This window comes from Puntigrus tetrazona, chromosome 2 (genome assembly GCF_018831695.1).
Source record: "Puntigrus tetrazona isolate hp1 chromosome 2, ASM1883169v1, whole genome shotgun sequence".
In the NCBI taxonomy this organism is placed as follows: Eukaryota; Metazoa; Chordata; class Actinopteri; order Cypriniformes; family Cyprinidae; genus Puntigrus; species Puntigrus tetrazona.
Window position 1 is genome coordinate 3,234,667 of NC_056700.1, and position 18,962 is coordinate 3,253,628.

At 37.1% G+C, this 18,962-nt stretch overlaps 1 protein-coding gene across 1 annotated transcript; it reads left to right on the top strand.

The window, feature by feature from the left end:
- The first annotated feature begins 567 nt into the window (after positions 1-567).
- Positions 568-18,458, top strand: abhd3 (abhydrolase domain containing 3, phospholipase). Its single transcript, XM_043217297.1, has 9 exons — positions 568-864; positions 2,136-2,299; positions 6,628-6,810; positions 11,162-11,207; positions 11,678-11,790; positions 13,625-13,798; positions 14,970-15,018; positions 15,473-15,638; positions 15,824-18,458. Exons 1-9 carry the CDS (start codon positions 703-705, stop codon positions 16,003-16,005), a joined length of 1,239 nt encoding a protein of 412 aa, XP_043073232.1. The 5' UTR covers positions 568-702; the 3' UTR covers positions 16,006-18,458.
- The last annotated feature ends 504 nt before the right edge of the window (positions 18,459-18,962 follow it).

Below are 18,962 nucleotides of genomic sequence, written 5' to 3' on the forward strand. Positions count from 1 at the left end.
TACTTCTTTTATTTTATTAGTGAGAAAGTATTTTCGTTGCAAAGACCGTATTTTTTCTATTCAATTAAATTACAGGCAACAAAGACATCTAACTTTACAATTTCTAAAATTTCTATAAATGAAACGTTCTCTCCTTGTAAATTGACCTGCCCAACCCACTCTTCAAAAATCAGCTAAAAACATCTCTTCCATCTTTATAAATAAGTAAATACGATACATTAAATGAATAAATGTTTAAATAATTCCCGGAATTTTGAATTTCTCTATTCTCTTTCTATTCTATCTGTTTTACTTGCAATAAAAAGGTCTCTATAGCTTGCTCCATTCCTTTTCTATTCCATCCGTTTTCTTTTTGTTTATCATATTTATTAGAAATCCCCGCTAGCGCTTAGTTTTTAATTTAAAAACCTTAATTAAACCGGCGTTTCATGTGCGGGCGCCGCTCTTCCGCTTCTTTACGTCTGCTGTGTGACTTTAAACGCACTCTGACGCCATCCAATCAAACAACGAATAAGAAGCGTCGAGCCGCAAGCCCCGCCCCCTCGGTATCTCTCCGCGTTCCGTTCTGCCGGGTCGCATTTCTCCGTGAAGCGCCACCCATTCTCCGTCTCTGAGCTCCCGTCTCCGTTCACCTCTGCATCCTTCATCCAGCTGCAGCAGCTCGAGCGTCTCAGCGGCCGGAACCGTGGGCTTTATAGGGCAATGATCTCACTGGAGCTTAATTTTAACTTATTTACGAGTGACCTTTCACATTACCTCAAAAACCAAGTTAAAGTCGGGCTCTTCGGTTCTGGGGTGGGACTCTCGGTGGTGCTCGGATTCAGCGCCGCTTATGCCTGCTACTACCTGCTCTCTGTGGCCAAGGTAAGGTCCGCCAGCCCCATCCGTTCACGTTCACGTACAAACTAATGGCGTGATTCGGATGCTCGTGCACGCCGATCGGTGAGCGAGGATTGCCGGCTAATGATGTCATAAAGCAAGAGGCAGTATTACGTCACTGTAGTCCGGTCAGCCTCGGCACACGTGCGCAGAGCCGGTATTAATGTCATAATGCGTCTTGAAATATGCACGAAAGCCTTCACGTTTCTTGTTCTACTCTTTTGCCGGCATTTCGAATTAAAAATTGTGCCGCAAAAGCATATTTCCATATTTCACAGACAAAAAATGAGGTACTTGCACTTATTATAATTCACCGGTGTTCAAATTTTTAAGACTGAGAACAAAACGCGAACAATTTGTAACAATAATGAAACAGCAAAATAGAAAACCAGCCTATATAACTATACATTATTCAGCAATCTACTGAAATTACAGTTACAGCTTATTCATAGGATATTCATGAAGTCGCTGGGGACTTCTGAAGTTTCTTTGGGCTTAAAAGTTTATTTTCTTGAAATTAATTAAAAATGTATTTGCAAGCCAGTCAATCAATTACGGTCTGTTTATAATACAATAAATCAATACGATACATTTATAATATCATATAAAATGATTTGTATTATTTTTGAATATGTTTTTATTATATATATATATATATATATATATATATATATAAATTATTATTTACATATATTTAAATATATATATATATATATATATATATATATATATATATATATATATATATATATAATTTTTATTAATATAATATAATAGCAACTATATATATATATATATATATATATATATATATATATATATATATATATATATATATATATATATATATATCATATATTTTGTTGCTAATATATATATATATATATATATATATATATATATATATATATATATATATATATATATATATATAATATATTTTAGTTGCTATTATATTATATTAATATTATTTTAATATAATAATATTATATTATGTATTTTATTACATATAATTGTAATATAATTAATAAATATGTACTGTATATTATGATCACCATTATAACATTACTAAATTACTAAAAAGCAGCTTAAATTCTTCCGGTTTAGGATTAAAATTGAAAGAAATGTAAGAATGATGTATGTATGAATGGATGAATAACAGTGAAAATAAGTAATAACATGGGCTAAGGGACTGAACAGTCTCTTGAGTTGCTCTCTGAGATGATCACCGCTCCGTTCGCTCTCTGTTTTTGCAGAAACCCTTGCTGATAGCCGGAGGGAAGACGTTTCATCAGTTCCTGAGGGACAAATGCCCCGTGGTTTCGGAGACGTACTACCCCACGTTCTGGTGCTGGGAGAGCCGGGTGCAGACGCTGCTCAGACCCTTCGTGACCGCCAAGCCCTGGGTCAGCTACAGAAAGTGAGCGCTTCTCCCTCACAGCCTCACAGACAAAGCCAATAAATGCAAATAAAAATGCACAATTATTGCTAATGCATGATGATTACTCTACCAAACCATTTTAAAGACTTAGTGGCTGATCGGAGCACCAGGTTTGCTTTAGGCAGCAAATGAACAGGATATGCTTTGTATATATATATATATATATATATATATATATATATATATATATATATATATATATATATATATAATGTCATTTCCTGCTGAGGTCCATTAAGTCTTTAGGTATGAGACATATAAGCAGTCAGAAGGTAATTTAGTTTTCTTACGCCGTCGGAATCAAAGCAGGTTTCTTTAACATGCCCTTGGTAGATGATCAGAGAGCTTCCTTCAGCATTCGTTTCATTGATTGTCTGATGCAGTGAGAGGACTCCTGTTCTCAGCAATATAAAGAGAAAAAGAGAGAGCAGCTTATATCAGCTTTCTGTTCTGATGACCGCATGTTATGGGAAGCAACACACTGATGAAGTATAGTCACATTTCAGCCTATAATCTAAAGTGACAAAATAAATGGTTTTATATGAAGAAAACATTTAGGATTTAGACAAATGTATTCAGTGTGTATGTAAATATATTTATATGCATGAAGAAATGAATAATAGGTTAAAAAAAAGAAAAATAAAAAGTAAATAAAATAAAATCACATGACAATTGATTATTAGCTTTACGGCATTAATATGTGCTTAATTAGTACTAATAAATGGCTAATATTCTAGTAATATACATGTTAATCATTGTAATAAACTTATAATTCTGTAAGCTATAATACTTTTTATATAATAATATTTAATACTTGTACTTATTGTACTTATATTACTTTGGTTTAATTAAAATGTAAAAACCTGACTTTAAGGCGACTTTAAGTATTTTACAGTATTTTTACAATATTTTGTTTATATATATATATATATATATATATATATATAAACAAAATATGCTGAATATTTATATATATATATATATATATACACATATTTAAATATACATATACAGCATATACAGGAAATCAATCTCTATCTGCCTCCCTCACATTGCAACTTTAAGTAACGTTGTTTGCTGCAAAAAACCCCAAAAACCGCGTGTGGCGAATGGCGTTATGTTTATCTCTTGGTAGAAACTGATTATCAGTTATTGATTGGGCTAAAGCGATTCAGTGCTGTAGTGCATCGCTCAGTAAACCAGTTCAGAGGCTGCATGTTTCTGCTCGGCGGTCAGAGAAGATGCCTGCGCGCAAAAAACAGCGTCACCCGCCGACTCGCCACCGCTATCGACGGGATGGGAATCGATAGCTAATCCGTCTCGATATGCACGCACACATGTGTCCGAGAGAGCTGATCCTGCCGCTTGTGCGGAGCGGTCGAGGACGGCGTTTGAAGTCAAGGGCGTCCCGGCAGCTGCGCATTCCCGTAGGAAGGGAAGGGTGTGATGCATGCTGGGACGCACCGAGCGCTCTCGTGCGTGATGTCGTCCGTCGAGCTTCAGCGCCATGTAGTCAGGTGTGAAATTGGAGCTTCTGTTTTGGAAACAGAACGTCCCGGGAATACAGATCCAGACGGGATAGAGCGGGGCCGAATACCAGCAGCGGGGTTATTGTCTGAGATCTCGGGAGCGAAGGAATCTAGGTTGCTGAATGTTTCACTAAACAACCAGCGGAGTTCGATTTGTGTGCAGTACAGCACTCGCATTAGAAGTCTAAAGGGCAAGGCTTTAACGCACGCTAAAAACTCACGAGTCACATAGATACATTTCTTTAGTGGTTTGTTTAAAATCAGCTCCGCAATAATAAACATGCGGCGAAATCCTTAGGCTACGTGACCAATGAAATGAAAGAAAATAAAACAAAAATGAGCAAGGTAAAATAAAACTACCATTAATGTTATTTTTTTTTATACACAGTGCTTTATTTTACAGTAAAATAGGATTATTGTAATAATTCTTATTTTCTTTAATATTTTTTTAAATGCATCTAATAATTACATCTAATCATTTTTATAATATAAATAATAATAATTATAATAATAGTGAAAATCATTTAAAATAAAGTAATCCTTGAGCTATTTAATAGCATTTTTATTTTTAATAGTTTCGCGATACTAATATTTTCTTGTCAAATTGTAAAGCCCTGCAAAACTGGAACTTTTATAAAAGCATTTTTATTGCTAGATTTGTTTTACATTTTTTAAATATATATCAAGAAAATTATTACATGCAATTTTTGGCCCTACAAAAAAAGTACAGCAAAACTAAAGCAATTTTTTAATAGCGTCAATAGCGTGTATTCTACCGCAGAAATGTTCCTGAAAGTCAGTAGATTGCCATCGCTAAGCTCCGTGGCAGATCGGTCTCTCGCTGTCTGGCGTTTTGAAAGGTGGGATTTACATGTCTATAAAAAACTTTCCCACATTGGGATGGCGGGCCGTTCCTGACAGCAGCGACTGCAGACAGAGTGCATATTTAATGCTGGCTCTGAAATTACATCTCACTCGTGTAGCTCTACATGACGTCTGGTCTCTGAGAAAGCTAGCTGTAAAACAACACGAGAGCCCTTTGACACAGATTCTCTCCACAGCGTCTCCGGAGGAGTCACACGCTTCCAGCAGAGTCAGGAAGAGGCCGTGTACAACAACGCTCTGTTTCAAATCATTTAGAGTCAGTTTTTGTTTAACCATCGATTTCTCATATGCTATATATGTACTGTATATATGTATATATATATATATATATATATATATGTGTGTGTATTGATGTGATGGAAAAAGCTGAATTTTCACATGAACCTTCAAAATAATATGAATTCTAATATGCTGATAACATTTCTCTTTATCTATTATCTATTATCAGCGTTGAAAAGAATGCTTCATATTTTTACGGTAAAAGGCATTTATTTAATTTCTGGATCTTTAGGAAAGAAATAAAGCATCTGTTTTCACTAACTAGGGCCCCCATCAAGAACGTGAAAATCTTGATTTTAGCACCGTCTCGTGTAAAAATGAATCTGAATCGCGTTCATCCGCAGCGCAGATTCATTCACGAGCTGTGCGTGGAATACAGAGCTGCTTCAGCTGATGACCGAAATGATCAAAAAGATGTCTGGTTTCTTTCAGTGGATGTGAATATCTCAACCATCTCTCTTTCCGTTGTGGAAATAACGATCCGCGTGCGGATGAATCAAACTGAATCAGACCTTTCGCGAACCCGTTTGCTCGATTGGATCGAAAGAGCGACGAAAAGAAAACGACGTCAATCCCATTAACCCATAAGGATTTATTAGTGATATTTCCTCACCCGAAAAATGCATTTTGGTACTTTTGAACAGCACTTAATATCTCTACGCTTACATTAACTCTTACGAAAGCCGAGCACAAGCGCTAACGTAGAGGTTGGAAGCAAGCTAATGTCCAGCAGGGGAAGTGATGTCATCCCAAAGCACAGGTGGGATGTGGCTAGTGCCAGACTGACTTTGGCTTTGGACCTGAGAAATACACCGACCGTATCCAATTCTATCTCTGTTCAACACAACTGACAGTCACGGAGTGCATTATGTAAAATAACTGGCAACACTGTATTTTTATAGTCGGCTTTATACGGTAAGTAACTACATGTCAACTAGTATTAGTAGACTCAGTTGACATGTAGTTACAAAGTTACTTGTAGTTTGTACAATATGTAAAGTGACTATATATATATATATATATATATATATATATATATATATAAAAATATATATTAGAAATTGCTTGTAAATATAAATAACGTCAAAGAATCAGAGAGCATATAGTATAAGTATAATGACCGAAATAGTACTTTCTTGCAAAACATACTAAAAAATCATTTCTTTTCTGTTTGTAATCGTTGTGCTGTGGTCTAAAATTGCACCGCGTTTAAAAGCAGAGTAGGTGATTTGGTTAAAACCATTTTTTGTTGAAAGCCTCTTCAGATCCCGGCAGCACTCACTACTTAAGTGCTCTATTTTTACGCATTTATATCATATTCCTCCGTCCAAGGGCTGCGATAGGTTCTCAGTCGGCTCCGTCGCCTTTCCATTTTACATTATAAAAACACAAAGCACATTCTTTTTCTTCCAATCACATTCATACCGTAGTTTTAGTAGCTTAAGAGATGAGGATTGCCGTATAAACGCCGCGCTTTTGTTAGCCGAGTTACATTCCTGTAACAGTTTCCCTCTTTGTACTATTTATGATCACTTAAGCTAGCATTAACACATAATTCCACAGTTTCACTGAATGTTCCTCTGGCTAAATTAAGCTGTTCTGTGTGTCCGGCAGTGAGCTCATTAGAGCACCAGATGGAGGCCAGATCTCTCTGGATTGGTTTGACAATGATGACAGCGCGTCCCATCCGGAGCAGTCCACACGGCCCACTGTGCTGCTGCTCCCGGGACTGACGGGCACGAGCCGCGAATCCTACATTCTGCATATGGTACAGCAAAGCCGGGATCTGGGCTACAGGTGAGACAGTTTATAGAACTCGAAAATCCATATCCGCACGTTTTGCGTTCTAGTTTCGAATCCAGGCACAGTGAAAAATGAATGTGCATCGAGGGTTGCCAGGTCTGCGAACAAACGAGCCCGAATAAGAGTCAATAATTAACCAATGATTCAAATATAAAAATTAATAAGCTAATAAAAATTACAAAAACACACCGGCATTATTAAAACGCAAATCGAAGATTTAATTTAAAATATTATTAAAAATATAATATTTGGTGATGTAGTAATCGGTGATGGTAAAATAACACTTAAGGTAATTAAAAATGAACACTGAACTGCGATACTTTCACAAATACAGTCACAGCAAAAAATATTGACTCCAAGAAGGCTATAAAAATGAATATTCAATTATGTTAATTCTTTTGATCTTTTATTTAAAAAAATCGACATAAATCTTGCCTTGTAATTGGATAATAAGAATTAAAAAATGGGGGGGGGTCATTATGAAATCATTTTTTTTCTCTAATACGCATTGTATACAATTAACGCCACTCTTTTTACCATTTGCCAGTTTCATGGCTCTTAATGATCTCCTATAATGACTTATGAAGTTAGATAAGAGACCATTCCTTCATCCAGAATCACTCCAGACCCTTTAGATTCCCAGCTTCATGATGGTGCTTCTTCTCTTCAGTTCACCTCAGTCATTTTCCACAGGGTCAGAGGACTGCAATGACCAGCAGAAGCTCGGTTTTGTGCTCAGAGACCCATTTTTGTGATGTTTTTGAGGTTTGTGTATGCATTATTGTACCAAACACGGGCCATTATTAAGATTTCTAACAGAGTCAGCCACTTATTGTAAAAAAACAAGCCCAAATTGACCAAAACTCTGATAGTTCACCTATAAAGTTATAATTTACTCACCCCAAAGTGGAGTTTCCTTCTTTTGTTGCTGTCAATAAACAAAAAAAACACAATGTTTGAACCCCAAGGTGCGGACACAGCTTGGCTTAAGTCTTGTTTTACATCCGTCACAGTTTCTCAGTTTGTTAATGCACTACTGTGTTCTCCTTCACCTTCAGCTTGATTTCTAGCTGCACCTGTAGTGCACTTCAAAAGCAACATCATTTCCATTAGTTGTGCGTATCCTGCACCGCGAGATTCAGAAAGGCCTTTGCAAGCCTTATATACCGCACCTGCTCCCGAACACGTTTAGCTGTGGTGTAGATCAATGCGTGCTTACAGTACTCCTGTAACATCTTTGTCAGACTCCTTATGAAGGAGCCGCTCCGTGTAGACAGACAGAGAGAGAGAGAGTCAACAAACAGCTGAGCTCTGTATTAAAGCCTTCAGGGATGCAGAAACGGGCATTTTCTCCTTTTGGTCATCTGTCAGGAGCTCATTCTTGTAAACCTCGAGAGGCGCGAGGCCGTGGGGGGCTACAGCAGCTCACTCAGCATCTTTCTTTGGCTTGTTCTCCGCTTAATGAATTGCAGCTTTGACCAGCTTTGCAGCTTAGCTAAGAGCAAGTTTCCATGCCGCAGCAGAAATCGGCACCAGCCGCTAAAGGTACACTAACGCATAAGCAGTGACGTGCGCTAGAGATGTGAACTTTGTTTTGCAGCTGAGCAGGTAGGCTTTTTATTTTAACCTCTTGAGGTTTCAACTGGCGGATGTCGGGATTTCTGCTTTTTAGATGTCGAAAACTAGCGCAAGAGTCATACAGTTTAGCTGTCACTGCGCAAAAGTATTTGACATCCATTAATAATAGGATGCCTTTAGAAAGGTAAGAGGGTTGAGCGTTTTTGCCATTTATTACAATCCTTGTATACATAAAATTTATGTATAAATTATACATAATAATAAAAATTAATTTATTTTAGTTAATTGCCAAAACAACCTTCATGCTTTTTTAAATGAGAAGCACTAAAATAACAAAAACTAAACTTAAAAAATAAATACTCGACACTGTAAAAAAATCGGTAAAATTTACGATAAAAAACAGCAACTGTGATTTTACCGTAAAAATATGTTAACCTTTTAGATTTTACGGTTTTAACTTAAATTTACAGTTAAATACCATAATTTCACGAACTGATATAATCTTAATATACCAACCTATTAAAGTTGTTTTGTACCTTTGAGACCAAATGCGGGTGGTGATTAAAAAAATCACATGACGAACCAAAGCACATCACAGGCAGCTTTAAAACGGTAACGTATATATGTGTCATTCACACGAACACTAAACACCATCATGGTGAGACTCATTAAACTGAAATATGCAAAAAAACCCATTACATTTAACAACATTAGATGTAACACGCGACCCGAATAAACATAACTGATAAGAACAATTATGAAGAAACATCAAATTCAAACTAAATTTGATATGCAATGCAGGGAATTCTGGGAACGTCAATTTACGTTTTTCCCTGTCAATTTTACAGGGATTTACAGTAAACCATTTAACAGGTTTTTACTGTAGCATTTTTACTGTTTTTTTTTTTACTGTTTCTGTAGTACAAACAAGGGTAGACATTAAAAAAACAATAAAAACATGTAATAATAAAATGAATAAAATTACAAATAAACATCAGAATTACTAAAACTTTCAAATTAAAGTTAACACTGAAACACAAAACAAAAATTTTATTTTAATTATTACCAAAAACGATAATATTCTGCTATATGTAATGGTATGGTAATCAGTGACACTAAAATAGATGGGCACTGAACTCTGATATCTACTATTACTATATTAACAGGGTAAATGTTAACTGCTGAACAAGAACACACTGACACAGTGCTTTCTAATCATGTTTAAACATCGGTTAACAATACTTTCTGAACCAAAATAAGGAAGCAATCGAACCAAAAAGACTGCTTCTTTGTGCACGCAGTTACTGAAAGCAATTAGTACTGGTTTTAGTTGTAGTTAGTGATAACAGCACTAGTCAGCCGTGCTAGTTTGTGTGTGCAGTAGCTCACAAGAAAGAGAAAATGAAACGTAGAGACAGAAAGAAGCTTACGGGAGAGCGATTTAAAACCTGTTTGAAAGACGAGAGCAGAAAAGCTCCTAGAAGTAGTCAGATAAAGCCTGCACGATGCTGGCCCCGGAGGAATGTAGTTTAACTGTACAGGCTTGCGTGTTTCATGTTTAGCTCTTATCAGCCACACACACACACACACACACACACACACACACACACGTGCTGTGTGTGATACGCAGTCAGTCAAACCGGGAAGGTCGTTGCCCTCTTCAAAGCTCTCATGTTCGAGAAATGATTGAGTTCACAACAGTTACATATATATAAATGATTCATATCATTTGTTCAAGGACACGACTTTGGGATTTAGGAGAATCTGTCATTGTGCGTCAAGGCAAGGGTCACTATTTGTACGAGAACGAGCCTCTAATTCGACACAATGATTTATGATATAATCAGGCGTTTAGGTGAGGTGTTTCCGACATTTCTGATCAGATTTTTAACCAGTAGCCTTGTAAGAATGCGTAAAAACCACTAGGTATTGAGATTCAGGTCACGATCGGACCTCAGAACAATCTGACCCGATGAAAATGTTGTGGTGGACCCGAGGTCAACAGAACTACAAACAAAACCAACCTGCTTTCAGACATCACTCAGCTCTTCTCTCTAGCGATCGGACCAGACCGGCATAGAAAGTCATCACAGCTCAAGGGAAAAACTCTTTTAGACCCTTTTAGGGTTTGTTTCTTCTTTATTAGCAGGCCTCCCGTGCTATCAGAACATTTTTAAAATGCAAATGGGGCTTTTTGTAGTTTAAAATGTCAAAACGATGAATCGAATTCAATGAATCGCATCCAAAATAAAAGTTTGTGTACTGTGTATATTTATTGTGTATATATAAATACATAAGCATGCATTAATACATCTAAGAAAAATATGTCAAGTTTATGAATATGCTTATAAAATATATCAATGTAAAGTGAAGTGAAGTGACTTGTGGCCAGGTTTGGTGACCCATATTTGCATTTACCCATCCAAAGTGCACACACACAAGCAGTGAACACACACACACACACACACACACACACACACACACACACACACACACACACACACACACACACACAGAGCAGCCATTGCGAAAACGTTAACTGTCTATTTTGCAACTCCTTAAAACAAAATAATGATGACAAAATAGTTTATCAAAATCAAATCGGGAAAATACATTAAGGAGAATTACCAAATATGATTAAAATATGCAAGCTGGCAGACACCGTCAAAACGACGATCAAGAAATTAACCAATAACCTTAAACCAATCAGAATCGAGTTTTCAAATGAAACATTTTCTACGAATCCTTTCTTGTGTTTTTTATTCAGATGTGTGGTGTTCAATAACAGAGGAGTATCGGGTGAAAAGTTACTGGTAAGAATATTCTTTAATCTCTGTTTTGTTCAGTAAATTTAACCAAAATGTTGGCTCATTCAAAGCACACGTATAGAGCTTGAATTATGTCATATTTTTTGTGCAGACTTGCTTTGTATACGAGAGCTTGTCGATAAATCCTTTTCTCTGACTCATGACCTTTGTTGGAGTTCAGAAGATAATGTTTTTCCGTCCGGCAGAAGAGGCTTAGAATCCCTGCGGTAATACTCGTGTCAGAGAGCCATAAAAACCTTTGCCGATGCGGAATATTGTAATATATGCACGAAATTGTACGAAAAATACATGTTTGGTAATGCTTTTAGCACTTTAAGCGCAGGAAAGGTTTTTATTCACACGACTTTAAACAATCAGTAAATCTCATGAACATGCTTGATCCTTATGGGCAGTGGTTTATGCTCAAATTGATGTGTGTGTGTGTGCGTATGTGTGTGTGTGTGTGTGTGCTCCAGACGCCTAGGACGTACTGTGCAGCGAACACAGAGGATCTGGAGGTGGTCATTGAACATGTCCAGCGGACCATCGACAAAGCTCCGCTCATGGCGGCTGGGGTTTCAATGGGAGGGTGAGTTACACACACACACACACACACACACACACACACACACACACACACACAGGGGTTTTCCTGCCCTTACATGGGAACTCAGTTACTATGACCAGACATACCAGGACACTCTAGCAGCGTTGTCTTTAAATAGAGACCCAGCATGAAATACTCCACCATTCAAAAGCTTGGGGTCTCTTCCGCTCACCAAGGCTGCAGTTATTTCTTACAAAATACAGAACTATTGTGAAATATTTTTACAATTTAAAATAAGTGCTATAGCTGAATATATGTGAATAAAATGTGACCATGGACCACAAAACCAGTCATAAAGGTCAATTTTGTGAAAATGAGATTCGCCTATCACCTGAAAGCAGAAGACATAAGCTTTCCATTGATTTATGGTTTGTAAGGATAGGATAATTGGTAGTACTGTTTTAACATCTGGAATCTGTGGGATGCAAATAAAAAAACTAAATATTGAGAAAATCCTCTTTAGATTTGTCCAAATTAAGTTCTTAGCTATGCATATTACGAATCAATTTTTAATATGTTTACTGTAGGAAATTTACAAAATATCTTCATGGAACATGATCTTTATTCAATGTCCTAATGAATTTTGGCATAAAAGAAGAATGCTTAATTTTGACCCATACAGTGTATTTTTTTCGCTATTGCTACAAATATACCTGCGCTACTTACGCTCCAGGGTCACAAATATAATATATTCATTTGATTCAAAGCTGGATTTTCAGCATCGTTACTCCAGTCTTCAGTGTCACATCGAGGGTGAGAACCAGAAGGGCGTAAGTGATATATATATATATATATATTTCCTGTAAAGTTGGTGTACGCCTTTCCGGTTCTCACCCCTCCTTCAGACATCGTTCCTATATATTTTGGGCTAAAAAAAACATTTATTAATGTAATTATCAATGCTGAATACACTTGATATTTTTGTGGAAACTGATATAATTTCTAGCGAGAAACAGACAAATTAAATTGTGATTAGTGTTTTGTAATTATTAACCCATTATTGTATCTAGGTGAATGTTTGACCTACCGCTCATGCTGTACTTAGTTAATACAACATCTGTTACAGATGTGCAAACAAACCCAAACACAACTGAGACTTTGCCGTTTCCACAAAAAGCATTATATAATCGCTTTCATTGCCGACTCGTATTATAAAGCGTCCCCGATCCATGCTTCGTTCGTGCATTCATTTCCCTGTCATGCGACGCAGATGACATTTCATTTCCCAGATCCTCACAGATTCATTTCACCCTAAATTTATACCTGTTTATGAGTAAAAGCTGAGTCGGCAGCACAGCGCTGTAATCCGCTCCGTCTTACAGAAAGAAAAGGGTCAGCTTCACGCGGCTTACGTGCAAAAAAAACGAGCAGCCATGCACGTACACGGAAAACGGCCGAAATGACTCGAACGCTAGGATTTTGAGCAGCCAAGAAATGGATTTCTATCTTTTGGTGTGTAAATATATCAGTTCAGGTTGCCATTTTGCCATTGATTGTAATAATCCAGTGAGATGTTTGTCTGAGAAGTCTGATCTGATCATCACCAGTCTGTCTATAATGACGTGAAAAATCCAGAAGAACTGTGGAGACGTCTGATGATGACAAACATCTCATTGGATCATTACAATTAATGGCAACATAAATACATTTACAGCACTGACACTGAAGAGAAATAACTGACTTCAGTGCATGTTAGCTGCTGCAGCTAATAGTGTTGTAATCGTTTTGGACATCACTGTAAGTGTGTGTGTGTGTGTGTGTGTTCTTGGATATGTTGTAGCTGCGGTGGTAAACCTCACATCTTAACACCTTGCAGGATGATGCTGGCGAACTATCTGGGCCGGAAGGGCTCGGAGGTGCGTCTGAAGGGAGTGGTGGTCTTCTCGGCAGGCTGGGATGTGTTTGAGTGCACGGCTTCACTGGAAAAGCCCCTGGACCGCTTCCTCTTCAACTCCTACCTCACCAGCTGCCTGCAGGCGTCCGTGGACCGGTCAGTGGGTTCAGAGGGGGATAAACCCAGCTTAATTCAGCACAGTCTAGCGTGCATGCATGTGTGTGTGTGTGTGTGTGGTCCCATCGCAGAGAACATTGTCCTCGACTGCCCCCCTTTTTGGGTCTGATCTCTTTTCGAGTGTTATCAAATGTGCCAAATAAGATTAAACGGAATTTTTGTTACGTATTTTGCTGAAGCACATCGAGTTTCAGAACAGGATATTGAAATGAAACTTTGCACATACGGGGCTTATTCTGCTTTAATTAACTCTTAATCAGCTTAGCAGCAACTTACAAAAATGACAAATATAGTGATATAACAAAATGTTATATGGGTAGCATGTTGTGTTTGATATATGTTGCCTGAACTAGAACACTAGGGTACTACCCTTACTATTTCTGTAGTATGCAGTACGCTGTGCACAGTATGTATATAATAACAGTAACCTTTTAAATTCTCAACAGAGCACACTATGTTATATACACTCTCCCACAATGCTGAATTTGATCAACCATAATTAATATGAATGATGTCTTTGGGCAGCTAAACACATTTTTACACAAATTTAAATAGAAAATGCAAAACTTTTGTCAGTGATTACAACTTTCACATACTGTAATTAAATAATGATAATATGTGGTACAGTTTACAGTTTTAGAACCTATTTTGTTTTAAATATTCCACCACGTGTAAAATATTACCAAATATTTTTATATATTATTTTTTGAATAATATCCATCCATTTTCCAACTGCCAGTCCTGTATGGGGTTACAGTATTTGAATAATGTGCTTAAAGGATTAGTTCACCCAAAAATGAAAATATGCTAAAACATAATCTTCCTCAGACCATCAAAAATATAGAAGAGTCTGTTTATTCTTAGAAACAGATTTGCAGAAATGTAGCACTGCCTCACCGTCTCATCAGTGGATCCTCTGCAGTGAATGGGTGCCGTCGGATCGAGAGTCCAAACAGCTGATAAAAACATTGCAATAATAAACCAATAATCCATTTCGACGGCACCCATTCACCGCAGAGCATCCACCGGTGAGAAAGTGATGGAATTTAACATTACGGTACATTACGGTCGCATAACGCTCAAGGCAGCTTATAAATACTTATGTGAAGATTATCTCAAGTCTTGACATTCTCCACTTTTCTTTTTGCAGTCACAGAACCATTCTTGAAAAAAAATACGACATAGACCATGTGATGAAGGTAAGTCATTCGACTTTTGTCTGACATTGTCACGTAATATTAATAGGGCCTTTCGTACCGCAGGAAACTTATTATAGTGCCCAAACTAATGGTGAAACTGCCCACTATTTGGTGTGCTCGTGCCACAGGAACTAGGAAGATTTGTAATTCGTTTAGAGGAACTAAATTAGCTCTTGCTTCAGAGTAGGGTCTAAAACAGTTCTGGCAACTATCAATGACGCAAGTGTAAGCCGACTGGCTCAACGCCTACGAAAATGCCCTCGATTTAAAATGCAGTGTAAACATATACTGCGTAAAAATTGCCATAACTTAATTCTTTTATAAACCATGAAGACATGGCGTTTTCTGCTTCTATCGTTAAAGGCCGCCCTTTAAACCCTGAGAAATAGTTTGTACTTTGGTGCTGTGCGAAAGGCCCTAATGTCATTATAGCATTATTGCTTGCTTTCCCCAGGCTAAAACAATCCGAGAGTTTGATGAGCGTTTCACATCCATCATGTTCGGTTACCCATCCAATGACGACTACTATCGAGACGCGAGCCCTATTCACAAGATCAAGTCTGTGCAGGTGCCAATGCTGTGCCTCAACGCAGCGGATGATGTCTTTTCCCCCAATCATGGTGAGTCGGCCGGATTTTTTAGGGTCGCTTGAGAGATTACAGCGCATTATTTCCTTATTTTTCAAGAAAACGTGACATTTAAGTTTAGGGATGGAGGGAAAGAAACTACAATTAGCTCCAGCCGGCTGAAAAGGTCATGACTTTACCCCATTCACGTTGAGCTGAAAACACTCTTTCTTCTCCAGCCTTTCCGGTGGAGGCGGTGAAGCAGAACCCCAATGTGGCCCTGCTCATCACCTGTCACGGCGGCCATATTGGCTTCCTGGAGGGTCTGTGGCCACGGCAGAGCACCTACATGGACCGAGTCTTTCGCCAGTTCACCAAGGCCGTGTTCGAGGACGGCAGCAGTCTGGATGATCTCCACTGACCTTCTCTTCCCATTCCCTCTACAGCCATGAGCAAAAAAAAAATCTGTATACATTTCCAAAACGAAGGGCACAGGTTCACTCGAGGGCCAGGATTGTTTTCCTTTTTAGTCTGTTCATCTATTTATTTCGTTTTAAGCACATCTCTTTTATTTAACATGTTCCATCCGTCCATCCGTTGATGCACTTATTTGTTTCTTAATTGCATGTCTGTGTGTAACTGTTACTAAATGTGATTTAAGTGAACATCCACCTGGATTTAATCAGTCATTACGTGATACTACTGAAAATGGATCTGGAGAATGTCCAGAAAAACCCTATAGAAACCTGCAGACAATGTCACAAAGAAATATCCAGATTCACAATTATATAAAAATATGTTTGCATAAAGTAAATGCAGGTTTTTTTAATCGTGGCATTATTCTCGTATTGATGAAGTAGATTTCCCTTCGTCCTTTTTGCATATAATGTGTTATTAAATCACCATTGAGTCATTTCCAACCCGTACATATGAATAGTATGCCAAGTAAAAATGAAAACTTGTGGTATCGTGATACCCAAAAATAGTTTTTGTCCTGAAAATGGGCTGAAAATACCACAAGCTTTCATTAGTATATGCACCAGGCTCTTGATTTCAAATAACATGATGTATAATAGTACTACAAACTAATGAATGTAAAAAAGAAAAAGAAGAAAAAAGATCGCGTTTCCATAACCCTATGAGCCTGTAAGACAGAATCCTAGAAAGGAAGATAGTCTTATAAACATTAATAAGCATCCTTAGAACTACTGAACAGAATAGATGAGAGTTTGCTTAACCCTCAATATTGTGATGCAATCATTTTGACCCAGATTCTTTTTCCCAAAAAGTTGATATTATCAAATCGGACCCACCTTATTACACTTTCCGGTATAAAACGACCGTCCTACAAAACGTTGCAGCTAAGTTGCTGCCAAATATTGGATTCTGTGTTTTTTAACGGCTTGTTTTCTTTCAGTTAGCACAGACTTTGTATTTCTTTTACAATGGTCACAGGCACTTTTTTTTTCACGTACAATCTTGAGGTGCGTAAGCTCAGATCAATGAAGCAGATGATAAAACAGTTCCAAAAAGAAATATAAAATCTGTGCCGTTCGAAAGAAATCTTTCATGAATATTTCATGATGGCGCTGCGTAATGAGAAGCTCCTTTTTGACTGGGAGCACAAAATTACCTAAAGTAAATTTAACAGGTCATTTTCTGTATGGAAAATACCTGAAAATGGTTTATTGATTTTCGTCTAAAACATGTCAGAGATCAGTTATCATTTCATAATTATCTTTAGTAATTACTCCATGACATTCCCCAATAGTATTAAAAAAAGGAAGATTTAGCTATTATTGTCTTTACGGTATCAATTGAAGTATCGGTGTATAGCCAAAAAAGATTTGACGATCTCGATGTTTAATCATCCTAAATATCTGTAGTTTCGTAGCCCTCAGGGACTAACCCCACTTTCTTTGTGTTTCCTGTTAGCTTGTGTTTGCAGGGCCAGAAAAGATTGTCCCATATCACTTTTTATTTGTCATAAGAATGTACCGCATGCACTTTTTTCTCATTCATTGCTGTTATATTGACACTGTAAATTAATCTTTTTTTTTTTTTTGACTAGGAATGTGACAATTGCACTAATCTGAGTTGAAAGCACTTAACCTGTGCAGCCCTGTGAGTGAACGGGCGGACGTGGCTTCAAGGATTCTGTGAATGTGAAAATGACTTGAGCTGCTGTTCGTCTAAACCAAAATTTGCTTGCTTCGAATTTACTTTAGGCTCAGATTGCTTTTTATATGACGGCGCCACTGAGATCCTACCCACAGCTCCTTAAATGATCTAAAAAAATGAAAACGGGAGCCAATAGCTGTAGAGAAAATATGAGAATGACAGGAATAGTTGAACCCAAAATGAATTATTTTACGAGGAAGCTCTTTATAAATCTGTTTCCGAACATAACTGCACGTAGGGATTTTCATGGTGGAATGATATGATGCCCAGAACTAGACGTTAGTTATCGAAAGCCGCCCAAGCCATGTGTTGTATATACTGACTTTTGTCTGTTTTTATGGCGGTGCTGCTTCATATTGCGCTTCTAACTGTCAGCTGCATCTGCTCCTGTGGACTTTAAAAAAACGCTTTCCTCTCTGCTTTCCGTCCATCCTGTTTCTGAGTAGCATGTGTCACTGTTCTAAGTGTCTTGAGTAACCGTACCGACATGCGTCACATAACCTGTAGCACAACGGACATATTTTTCCATGAAGACCTCTTTCCTTTTATAGATTTATAAAAGGATTGTGTATTTAACATGTGCAGCAATAAGATTTTAATACAAGATCTATGTCCATGTAGAATAAATATATGCACATGTACTTGTATGGATTATAAGTGCATTTGTGGTCCTAAATAAATGATGGAATTCAACTGTACGGTGTTTCTTTGTAAATAATATATATATATATATATATATATATATATATATATGCTGACGTGGCAAGATTTAATTATGCCTTGTTGTAATCTCTGAATCTCATGAAATATGTGCAAACGTCGACAGATAAAATGTACTTTTATAAATACAGGATAAATGAAAGCTGAAAGCAGCATTGAAAAGGCTTGATCAGGTCATGCTGTAAAGACATAATTTAAGGCAAAACACCCTAGGTCAAGCGTAAAAACATAACTAATATATACCACCTACAGTCGATTGATTACATTAAGTATGGCAAACTTTTAATGGCTTAAATATGCAAAAGAGACATTATATAAAATCTAAATGCGCTTATATATATATATATATATATATATATATATATATATATATATATATATATATATATATATATATAGTTATATAGAATATAGTTTTACGTTTCTTTCTACTAGTCTGAAAAAACATATGAGAAATCAAACAGCCCAAAATCCCAA

Excerpts from the sequence above, each read along its gene's own strand:
- abhd3 (XM_043217297.1), top strand. The coding sequence starts at position 703 with ATGATCTCACTGGAGCTTAATTTTAACTTATTTACGAGTGACCTTTCA. Across the intron at positions 11,208-11,677 it reads TATCGGGTGAAAAGTTACTG|ACGCCTAGGACGTACTGTGC; the intron begins GTAAGAATATTC and ends TGTGTGCTCCAG. Across the intron at positions 13,799-14,969 it reads CTGCAGGCGTCCGTGGACCG|TCACAGAACCATTCTTGAAA; the intron begins GTCAGTGGGTTC and ends TTCTTTTTGCAG.